Source organism: Phocoena sinus, chromosome 1, assembly GCF_008692025.1.
Source record: "Phocoena sinus isolate mPhoSin1 chromosome 1, mPhoSin1.pri, whole genome shotgun sequence".
Classification (NCBI taxonomy): Eukaryota; Metazoa; Chordata; class Mammalia; order Artiodactyla; family Phocoenidae; genus Phocoena; species Phocoena sinus.
The window spans coordinates 91,665,850-91,678,261 of record NC_045763.1 but is presented as its reverse complement, the minus strand read 5'-3'; the positions used below and the strand labels follow the sequence as shown (position 1 = coordinate 91,678,261).

The following is a 12,412-nucleotide window of genomic DNA, read 5'->3' as shown; positions in this document are numbered from 1 at the left end:
GGGAAACATATTAATTGAAGATCTGATCTTTTCCCCCAAATTTGCTCCTTTTCTAACCTTCCTTAATTTAATTTAGGCAATTCCATCTTCCCAGTTACTTGGGACAAAATCTTAGGCTGATCTTTGATGTTTCTCATTCTCTCATACTCTATTTTTAATGACAATAAATATGCTGGCTATATTTTCAAAATATATGCGGAATTTAATTAGCTCTCCCCACTGTCACTGCATTCCCTCTGGCTTAAACCAACATAATTTCTCACTTGGATAATTTTGATAGCCTCCTACCTGGCCTCCTTGCTCTCACCCTTGTCTTACTGTATTCTGTTTTCATTAAAATCTACCAAGTCCCTTCTATTTAGCCACACTCACCTTTATTCTGTTTCTTCACAATTCTTCTTCTTCAACTTCTATTGTTTCTCTGGGACTCATTCTATCACTTCCTTCAAAGTTATTTTCAAAAGTAGCCTTCTCAGTTGTGCCTTCTGTGATTACCATATTTAAAATTTAACCTCCTTCCCTAATCTCTTATGCTCTTTCTCTGCTTTAGTTTTTTTTTTTTTTTTAGGGTATGAAATCATTTATTTTCACTCACTGAGGCTTCCTGTGGAGTCAGGGTTCCCACCGGTCCAAAAAATGGCTTGAGAGAAGGGCAAAAAGCCACTAGTTTGGAGGTTTTGGTGTTTGGGGAGAGCTCCTTTACAGGTAGGGCCTTTCTGGGTTAGAACTGCCCCTCATAAGTCCAGTCAAGGGCACCCAAACTGTCCTGACAGTTTGTCCAGGTGTAGGGCAGAGGTGAAGACAGAGGGGGAAGATTAAAAAGATTCAGCAGTAAGATCTCAAAGATGGACTCAGACTCTTTATTACAAGGACTTTTCCTGAACACAGGAAGAAAGCAGAACACACAGAACGTCTTCCAAGGGGGCTCAGCACTCATCTTCAACTAGACTTATTGTAAGTGATTTGGAAGAAACTCCAATAGAGAAATAGGGTACAAGTTTTTCTGTAAAAATTTCACTGAATAAATATAAAGGAGATCTATTATTCAAACTGTAAAAAGAAATTTCTCCCAACTCATAGTGCAGAAAAACGCCAATCTGACACAGGTTTCCTGAATCCCCAGTGCCAGGTATAGTAGGTGAGAGTTGAATTCACCAGCAGCTATTGCTTGGGGATGGTGATATAGAAACATTTCTGGGGAAAGATTCTTTATACACACCAAAGGACCATTCACCCATTCCTCTTCCTTCTACCTGCCAAAAATGCCTGCCAGCATCAAATCCCTCAGAACTGGGGATGGGTGAGAAGTAAATGCCTCAGGATTATGCAGTGTGGTTCCACCCTTTGAAAAGTTGCAATTTTCCTGTCTTGTGAAATGATGAGACTGTGGTGAACAGTTTCAACCTTTTGTGAAGGGCAAAATATTGTGGGGGGAGAGTGAAAACCTCCTTCTTTAATTTGTAGGAAAAGGCTGCTAAGCTCTCTAACTTTCCATACATGCTGTGGATCCTTTCAATGCCTGTCAGCAAATCGAGGTCACTCTGCAAACACTTCTTGGTTATTTTGTCAAGCAGACTTTTTAATGTGTATCCTTGGTCTGATATTTGAGTTCTTTTTTCAATTATTTTATCTTGAACATCATTCTCTTCATTGAGTAACTTATCATGAATTTCATCATGTTCCATCCCCCAGAAACGCTTAAAGTGTTCAACGTTGGAGTGCAAGTCGCTCCTTTGATTCTCCACCTTCCACACCAACTCAAATGATTTTGAGACTTGCATTTCTAACACCTTTTCAGCATCCTCCAGCTGCTTTTTCAGGGGCTGAATGTAGCTTTTGAGCTTCCTCCTGTGAGAGGGGCAGCTGGCTCCATGTGTGCCAGGGAGTGATCGTGGTATTCCGAGGAGACCCTGCACTGGGGACACAGCAGCTCCAGGTCCTTCTCACAGAACAGGCTCAGAACCTGCTTGTGCTTCTCACACAGAGGTTTCTCTTTCTGCCATTTCCTCATGTCCTCTGTGCTGGGAAGATTCTTCACAACATCAATCATGAGACATGACTGGCTGTTCCTCCTAAAGCTCTTCTCGGGGCAAGGCTGGAGGCAGACAGGACAGGGAAAGGTGTCCTGGAGATCCTCCCAGCACTGCTGGATGTGGGAGTGACAGAAGTTGTGTCCCCTCTCAGTGGTCACTGCGCCTCTCAGGTAATCCAGGCAGATGGGGCAGCTGACCTCTGCTTGGAGCTGTGCCAGGGAGGACACCAGGGCCATTGTTCACAGAGGGTTTCTGTATGAGGAGACTCTCTTCAGAGAAACCTGGCTCTCCATGGGCAGGAACAAGTGAGAAGCTTCTGACTCTTCAGCCTTCTCTCTGTTCTTTCAAGGCTACAAGTAGGTTTGCCAGGATCTGCAGGGAGCTGTGGCCACTCAGGCCTAATTCTACCCCTTCCCTTCAATTCTACAACCGCAGCCAGGAGGACTGAGAGCCCTAGTCTGTCTCTGCTTCCTTTGGCACTTTTGTCCCTTTTACTCAACGGCCCTAAATCATAGCTTACTAGGTAGTCCTCTTCTTCACAGAGAGCCACAGCTCCAGGTAGTGATGAAAATCAACAGCACAGGGACAAAATCAGCAAAATCCAGACGTGGGCAACTCTATGACACAGCTCACCAGGTACCTGACCACATTTCTCAGTCTTGGCTCTGTGATGAGGGAGCTGCTCTGTGTCCTCAAGTCCTGTGGGTGTCCTCGACTCCCCTCACCAGGACTCTGGGCCCCTCCCTTCCTCGCAGAGCAGAAGGTCTTCCTTGATCCAGGTCAGAGCACACAACACAGCCCACCATCTCTGTTCACTACTGGGGTCAGAATCTGGCCCCTTGGACATTTATAAGCCTGTAGGGAGGTTCCTTTCCTTCATCCCATTGGACAGACTCTCTGCTTTAGTTTTTTCTATGGCATTTTCTAACTCACTGCATAATTTACTTACCATTTGTATTTATTTTTGTAGTTGCCAGAGGTGTAGCTACATGTGGGTGGTAGTTTTCTATTTTGTTTACTGATGTATCTCAAGTGCCCAAATGAGTATCTGGCACATAGTAAGTGCTAGAAAATATTTGTTGAAGGAATGAATAAACAATTATGAGAAAAATATTTGGCTTCATATGGATTGTAAAATGTAGGAAACTCTAGGCAGCTTAAAATTGTAGTTATTTGTGTTATCAAGTAATATTGAAATAAAAGCCCTTGAAAATATTCTAACTTTAAAAACATCCACCTCTATAATGCATCTAGAATTTTTTGGAGGGGAGGGTGTCATATCCAAATTTTACTTAGGTAATACCTCTACTATGCACTAAGTTATCTTACAGAAAATTAAAAAAAAAAAACTTTTGGAAATTGATCTGAAAGAAAGAATATAACATTTAGAACAGAAATAAGCAAGTCCTAAAGGAAAAAAACTATAACAATACTCAATTTTGGAAGTGTAATTTTCACTAATGTAATTAATTTATGTTTATGATTCACAAACTCTTCCATATTTTTCTGCTACATTTTTGTACAATATGTGTAACAGGAAGAAAATTCCCTATCTATGGCTATGTGCACATGGGATTTTTCTGTAAATGTTTCTGAAGTCAGAGAACTTTTTTTTTTCCTGAAAGCTTTTAGATTTGAAAATTCTAATATTAAAATATTTCAAAACATCTTAAGGTTTCTTTAAAAGGACCAAACACCTTCCATCTAAAGAAATTGTAGCTTTCATTCTGCGTAATCAAGTATTTACAAGAAAAAAAAATAGCACCTCTTCAGATAGTTCAACAGTGTATACTGATCTAGAAATATTATGGAACCATCAAGATACCCATTTGAAGGTTGTTTAAATACCAATTTTTACAGAACTGTCAGTTTATGTATCACTTTGTGATATATGTGATTATTTGTGGTTTTTCATTTGTACATACACCTGAGTGCTTACAGATAAAGAGAGCATTTCAAAAGATTTAGATTACTTCCTCTCAGATATAAGCTCTATGTCTTAAAATAAACACAGATGGAGGACCAGTTGGCTCAGGAAAACAAACCGGAAACTACCACTGCTGTGAGTCTGGACTTGTCTGAGGATTGCACTGAAATGAATATCTGTAAAAGAGATTATAATGTCCAATGTGGAGGGAAACTGAATTAGAAAAGGTTATCACTGACATGCTACTGAAGTTTGCTTTCTCCTTTGGAATTAGGTGGAACTTGGAATTGATAAAAAAGTTAAAAAAAATAAATAAATTGAAAGACTAGCTTATATACCAATTACTGAAACTTTTGGAAATTAAAGCAAAAATGGCAGCTTCATTGGAAAATATATTTCACAATAGCTTTTCTTTCTTTAAAAATATAAAATATCTAATTTATACACATGTCAAAAACACTTGCCCATATGCAATCACTCCCTTATTCAAATTTATCCCTGTGCTGTATATACTACACTGGACTTGACAGGCAGACCAGCAAAAAATATGTAAATACAGACTGTACCCTCAGAAGGCTTGTGATCTGGGAGGGGACGTATAATCAAGCAAGGTATCACAGCACAAGATGGAAGAGAAGAGAATTACCAACAAGTTTTAGATGAATTTCCTTGTGTGAGATTTATAGCTGCTTGTATGAGCTTCAGGTTAAAAGCCACCTCCTTAGTGTCCTCCCTTACTATATATTGAACTACATACTTGTTTAATTACTGAATTTGACAATGCACTATATATCATTTTAGGCTTGTGTGTTTAGACAAAAATAAATTGTATACTATGCAATGTTAGGAAGTTCCTCATATGCAAAATAATCTCTTATCACTTCAGCATTCCTAAACATAAATGTTCTTTCTTTTCTGAAGTCTATACCCATGATAAACTCACCCTGCACACTAGCCTAAATCCACATAATACTTCTGGATCTGATTCCAATTAGTTTGCAGAACTCAATGTAGATATTGCATTTTCTGAGAGGTCTATGCTTACCCCTGAAGAGTGGATTAAATTTCCACCTATGTTCACATAACACCCTATATTTGTCCATTTAATAACAATTACCCTTACCATAGTTGCTTATTTGTCTGTGAAATACCAGTAGATAGGCAGAGATTGTTTTCTGTTCATTAAAGAATATTTAATGCATAGCATCATTTCTGGCACATAAGTGCTCAAAAAATAATCGCTGGATGAAAGGACTTTTTCCAACTGTTTGTAAGGACATATGTGCAATATACACGAACACCTGACTATTCAAATATTTGAATAACTACATTATGTGATATGAATTATATGTAGGATAACACTCATGTTCCGAGAGTCAGAGTATAAATGAGAGAGATGTACTCATGATTTTCAATCTAACAAAACCTGTGGTATTGTGAGATGGTTTTAATCTAGGGGCTTATCCTTCTTAGAAGTTTAGGGAACTAAAAATTTATTTAAAATATTTTATGTGACAGTTTTACTAACAGAAAAATTTATTTTGAAACTACACAATTTCTCTACAGGTTATATACATGTGGTTTTTATCTGAGCCACTTAATGTGTATCAGAAAAATAGCAATGTAGCAGCAAGTGAGAAAAACACCCATAACAGAAGGACCTATGACATGCAGGTGCCAGGCAATCTGGATTTTCTAGACAAATTAGGAGGGGCATAATGGAAGGGCACAACTTTAACACAAATAAAAGAAACAGTCTAAAAACATTTCACTAATGCCTTAGAGCTCTCACTAATAAGAATTTTCTGAAAAAAAGAAAGTCAAGATTTTGACTGAAGGGGATTTTAAAATCAAAAAGATGTTGAATTATTAATGAGCCAAACTGGTCTTTTTCATTTTCTTTCCTAATCCAAGAAATCTTCAGGGTAGCTGTTTGAAGGATATTTTTTTCCATTTCTTGCTTTAGGCATTTATAAATACACTTGAAGACATTATCTTAGATACAGCCTAATCAAATGATCAAGGTCACTTAGGAGACTAAATTAAATTTCTAATACATATTCACTGTTGCCATTTCAGCACATTTTTGATGAGGCTGTGGAAATTCTTGCTTTGAATGTCATTCCTGCTTGCTCTCTATAATGGTTTGTTGGTCAGTTTATTGCACATCAGATTTCTGAGACTTATAGAATGAAATGAAGCCATCTTCCTTAGAGTGATTTTTCTTCATACTATATTAATTCTTTAAGATAGTGCACCAAATATTTATTTTAAACTGTAGTGTAATTAGTTAAGCTCTTGGGTTACACAGTCACTTGAAATAAAACCCCATCCTGATTGTTCCATTTACAGGAGGGAAAGCTCTGGCAGGGATTACACCAGAGCGAAGCTTGTTGACAGCATATGCAAATTAGGAAGACATAGTTTGGTTTAAATGTCTGTAAAAGCAGGAATCAACATCTGTGGGAATAATTTTCAAAACTGCAGTGGCATAGACATCATTGCAAGTGTTATGTAGTTACAAATAGAAATCTGGCAATAGTACAGAAATAAAGTTTTCTTTTTCTCTTTCCAGATAAGAAAATAGCCTAAATCATGGTCTGGTTTGGAATTAGGCACTAATGATAAATTCATTATTAATTTTAAAATCTGAATTAAAAAATAAATTCTGGATTTTACCTTCCTTGACTTCTTTTCCACATCTTCCTGGGAACAGTTATATAAAACGATGAAATAAGAAAATAGCAACACTATGGGATATAATGAGAGGCAAAATGACTATGTAATCTATAACCTAGATTAATTGAAGGTTGTTGTAATATATGTTTTCTCAATTGTGAAATGTTATCTTTTCAAAAAAGAGTTTTTCTTTAACTGAACCAGTTTTCCAAATAAATATAAGAAAACTTTTCCTTTGTAATACATTCTAAGTTCAAAACATTAAATGTGCTTAAGTAATAAATATAGTATTTCAGAAATGAACAGTCAAGAACTAATGGGATTCTTCATCTGTCCAATTTTTAAAAACAAATTTTTTGGACCTGTTTGAAACTATGCCATTGATGACACAGCCAAATTCTCCATTCTAATTCTTGCTATTTTTTTCTTATTTTAATGGAATATTTATATATTATAAAATAAGCATTTTTATAAGGTAAAAAGTGATTAACACTATTGTGTACATTAGTGTACATTACATACCACCCATTTTAAGAGTTTGAATAATGCTCACACTCTTGAAAACCCTGTTTTTCTTCTTTGTATCACTCTTTATTCCAACCATATGTAGCCATTACTGAAACCAAGCAGGATCCTGTGGGCTTTCTGGGCTCGGGAGTCTTTCTGTTTAGCCTCCATGACTTTCCCTGAGTTCCAAGGGGCAGGTTCCAACAGTTTCTAGTCAGGAAAGGGAGCGGGTGCAGAGACAAGGGAGGAGCAGCCAATGAAACAATAGCACAGCCTTAGGGGAGGGTCCTGCTTCTGCCTCAAGGGATACACATAACAATATCTTTTGAGCTCTTTATATTATAGAACTAAAACCCCCAATAAATGGAAGATGAAGCAATCCTCATTCCAGAGGGAAGCTCACAGTTTGATAGCCTTGAGAATGAGAGAAGTTTATCTGGAGACCATCTGAGGCCGGATTAAAGGAGTGCAGGCCCTGAACACACCCTAATCTTATCAGCAACCTCACCCTTGAACCCTTGCTATAAAATTCCTTATCACATCCTCCTGGGTTTGGACACATAGTTTTTTGGGGCAGGAGCCCTCTGTTTCCCCCTTTACTTGGCAAATCAATAAAGCTATTCTTTTCTACTTCACCCAAAACTCTGTCTCTGAGATTCGATTTGGCTCCGGTGCACAGAAGCCGAGTTTTCAGCATCACTATCAGGAAATTTCACTTATTTCCTCTAAAGGTTTACCTCATATGTACTATGCACTCCCAAACAACACGTTGTTTGATTTTCCACAGTCTTGAATATTTTATAAATTGTAATATATTAATATATTCTTCTGTTCTTAGCTTTTTCTCTTCAATATTATGATGTTTATACCTATATTTATGGTTCATTCATTTTCATTGTTTTATAATATTAAAATTGTATAAATGTGCTACAGTTTATTTATTCATCATCCATTTGGTTTGTTTGCAATTTTTGCTTTCTTGTAATAACAAATCCAAAATATAGAAAGCATCAATACTTATCCTAGAAATGTATTCTATGTTCGTCTCTCATCATTCCTTTAAACTTTATTCAGAGTGGGTACCTCCCCTCAACCCCCACACCCTTCCCTTCCCTGGATTACCCCTACTAGGAAAAATGACTTTTCAACCCACTTTTGGGTGCTTACTTGAATGTACAAATACAGCCTTGAATCAGTAAGTAGAGCATCTAGTCAAAAATTTGAATCAAATTCTGACTTGAGTTAATGTTAAATCATCTCGCATTCCTCAGCATGGAATCAAGAAACTTGTGAGAAAAAAATACTTCCCTCTTTCAATTCTCAACTTGATTGGAAAAGACTATCGTAATGAGGAAGGGGGACTATTATGGTAGAGAGAATGTTTCAACCATAAGTTCTGTAAGTGTTCGAAAGTGTCAGGCAGAAATGACTTTTATAGGAGCACAGGGCTCAGGTAAAGTTCAAATTGTCATGGGAATCACTCAGCAGCCAGTCCCCTAAGGACTCGCCAAAGTCCAAATCCAATGACTAAATGACATGGGAATATAAAGTCTTGGTCCTTTCACCCCAACTAGGACAACTGTGAAGAACTAACAACTAACAACTAACTTCAGAACCCCTGTAAGGTTAGCTGAGGCCACCATGGAAGCTCTATCATAGTTCAGCTTCACCATGTGTCTTGTCCTGTTTGCTTACTTTCAGTAACACAGATGTTTATCCCTCCCTTCCTTTCCCATAGGCGTTGATTCACTGAGCACTCCCTAATAAATTTTCTACACACTAATCTCTGTCACAGAGTCTGCTTGCTGGGGAATCCAACTTAGGGCAGTGGGAAAAAATGCTGTTCTCCTCAAGTCAAGTAATTATGTATAACAATTTCTCTTAAACCATTTTTAAATTTCTATTTTAGAACATAGTTGCATATATTTTAATAGAGAAACAAATTTTCTTACTAAATTTGAGTCTCTAGGAATATGAGTTATCATTTTCTTATATATTTTCTTATTCATAATATGCAGAGAACTAAAACAGAGACATTAACAATTCAGAGCAGGAGGTCATAAGCAAGTTACCAGTTGTCCCATTGATTCAAATGTGCTCTAATTTAAAGCAAAATCTCTAGAAAAAAAAATCACCTTTTAAGTGTTGGACTTTCATTAAATACACTTTCAACAACATACTTGAGAATTCGGTATTAGAATTTTTATTTTAAGTATAGAGAAAATAAGTTTTCGGTTACAATAACTTTCCCAAAGGAACTGTAGAGGAGAAAGAGGTTCTCTCTATCCTTCTAGGTTCTTCTGGCTGGTCTAAGAATTAAATTGACATGAGACAGATTAACAGGAAAAAATCAAAGTTTAATAACACGTACACATGGAAGAGACCCTGGAAAACTGTGTAATTTGCCAAAATGGCTGAAACCCTCACGTTAAATACCATCTGCAGCTAAAGACAAAAGAGGATGCTGGGGGTAGGGATTTGGGACTTCAAAGGGGAAATTGACATGGAGATGGAAAAGCAAATGTTTGGTAAATAAATGTTTGCTGGATTCTGCAGAGACAATGGGACACAGAGTGGAATTTTAACAAACAGACTTTCCTGGGTTCCTCTCTGTCTACACACCTAGTTCATGCTATAGCTATCTATGGTGATAGTTTGCTTCCTAGAATAGGTCCTCTATCTACATGTTTTAGGCAGTTAGGGGGAAGGTCAAGGTTCTTCATGAGACTTTTGGGCCTTGTTTTCTGCTGGAAAAAAAGCAGCATGCTAAAGAGATATTTTGTTCCCCTACAGACCTCATTTAATACTTCTGATTTCCATAACATGTTTAAGAGAATCTGTACATTTTTGTTATTTTTGTTTCTGTTAGATTACTTCTGTTCAAAATAGAATTAATTTGTTTCAGGTTGACTGTAAAGCTAATAATTCAGTACTTTAATCAGTTCTTTAAGAATTCTCTGGGTTATCATTCAAAATAATACCTGTTAATTTAATAGCACTTTTTGAACAGGTAGTTCATGTCTGATAGTATCTCTAATTTCCCTTCATCCTAAAATTAGATATAATACTATAAAAATACATGATTATTTTTGTCACTAATCAGGTTAATTTTATAATTTATAGAATACTGTCTCATGATGTGTTTTTAGTAACAGCTCTCAGAGGTATTCTACCTACCAAATCAGGCAAATAATGATTCATATGTCATTTTTTTGTTTGAATTATTCAGTGTCTTCCTGAAAGAATTCAGAAATATTTTATATAAGAATATATATAACTGAATAAATAAATGGAAATAACAGTAATAGCTGCAATTTACTTAGTGCCTGATTGATGTCTGGTACTGTTCTTTGAAAGCAATTCAGTCCAATGCATTTTATACTCTTCTATATTACAAATGAATCAAGGATAACTAGCTAAGAATCCAGGAATAAAGGCATTTTTGTATCTTTTGCAATCCACTGAAAACAACAAAAAGAATGAAAAACAGAAGTGAAATGCAGTAGAAGTAAAAATACACAAAAAATTTAGTCTTCAGTGAAACAAGAAAAGGACTTAAAGCTGAAAACAAAAATTAACCAATGCTATCTAAAAAAAGCACAAAATCTGAACCAGAAAACTGAAGGAATCTATATCTATATATCTATAACTGTATCTAATATATCTATGTCTCTATCTATCTATCTACCTGTCTGTCTACCTATCTACATTCAGTTTTTCCCTTTTTGGGAGGATAGATATAGAGATAGAATTAATAGATTATGGATACAGATAACAATATAGGTATCACCTCAAAAGATACAGACTTCTATACAAGTAGTTTTAGTAACTACTTGTTTAATTTTAGTAGTCCTAAAGGAACTACCTTTTAATTAGAGATGTCTGGGGAGTGGAACCGGGCCTGGAAAGATGTTAAATCACTTTAAAGCTTCACTTGTTAGGGGTAAAAAAAGCAGGAAGTGGAGCTGTTTCCGGGATCTCCAAGATCACCCTGAGGCTTGATGATTTGCTAGAAGGACTTGAAGGACTCAAAAACGCTGTCATACTCACTGTTTATTAGAGCAAGTGGATACAGATCAAAATTAGCAAAGGAAAAGACCACATGGTGTGAAGTTCAGGAGAAACCTGGCTCAAGGTTCCCCTGCCTTGTTGAGATGCATGAGGACATGCTTAATTCTCCTAACAATGTTGTGTAACAGCACTTGCAAAATGTTGCCAACCAGGTAAGCTGTTCACATAAATTATATTGTTAGGATATATTTATCTGGTCAAACTGGTCAAACTTGGCATGGCCCAAGACCTCAGGCATACAAAAACCCTCTTTCAGGCAGAATATTCCAAGGGTTCAGAAGCTACCTCCCAGGAGTCCGCCAAGAGCCAGTCCTAAAGGCAGACTTTTCTTGGGAATGTATAAGATTTGAGCAACCCTGGCCTGCTGAGTTAACCCTTTCCTGCTCAGTCCACAGCCCTGACCCTTGGCCTAGGCTCTTACAGAAAAATGATCATATTTTTCTGAGCAGGTAATTTAGTTTAGCATTTATATAACAGATATAGCAATAGTATCTGCACAAATCTGCCAAAAATTAGGACTAGTCAGTGCAAGGTAGATTTAAAGAAAGAACTAATACATCCTCAAAAGATGTTAAATAAATTTTCATACTAGTTTGACTACTCATTTCCTCACTCGATCTAGTGTTATTTTTACTGTGTGATAAATTTCACAGAACCATTTAACATAGAATTTAGCTGACAGGGAGCTAAATCCAGTCTTTCCTCAGGCCAGTCATTTTCCATTGGCAGTATATCCTGAAGAGGCTTTATCTCCCAATGCATTGGGAAACTTGCATCTCCTAATGCATTTCACCACAGTATCAGTATTATCATTAGACTTACTTATATAAGGTAGTTGAACCTTACCAACAATGCCAGTGTTATACTATAATGCAATATTGTCATGGCACAATTAGTTTCATGACAGAACAAATCAGTAAGAATCACAGAGGTATGTGCTATGTCTTCCCACAGAATTCGTCCCTGTCCATATACCATAAATTTTTACAGTTGATCATGATTTGGTTATTTCTGGGTTCCAAGTAAGTTGAGGATAAAGCCAGTCACCTTGTCTTAATTCATGGGCTAGTGCTGAGACTGGTTTTCATTGGGTGCTGCTATATAGCAGCTAACTGTCCCTGCTAACTATACTATAGAATATGTCTTATTCTGATCTATTCTCCAGGCAATGACAATCATAGTTCATCAATTTTAA

At 36.7% G+C, this 12,412-nt stretch overlaps 1 protein-coding gene across 1 annotated transcript; it reads right to left on the bottom strand.

The window, feature by feature from the left end:
• Nucleotides 1-1,816: 1,816 nt before the first annotated feature.
• On the bottom strand, nucleotides 1,817-2,269 carry LOC116760481 (putative tripartite motif-containing protein 61). The gene has a single exon (XM_032645416.1). The coding sequence runs from the start codon at nucleotides 2,267-2,269 to the stop codon at nucleotides 1,817-1,819; it is 453 nt and encodes a 150-aa protein (XP_032501307.1).
• Between the last annotated feature and the right edge of the window lie 10,143 nt (nucleotides 2,270-12,412).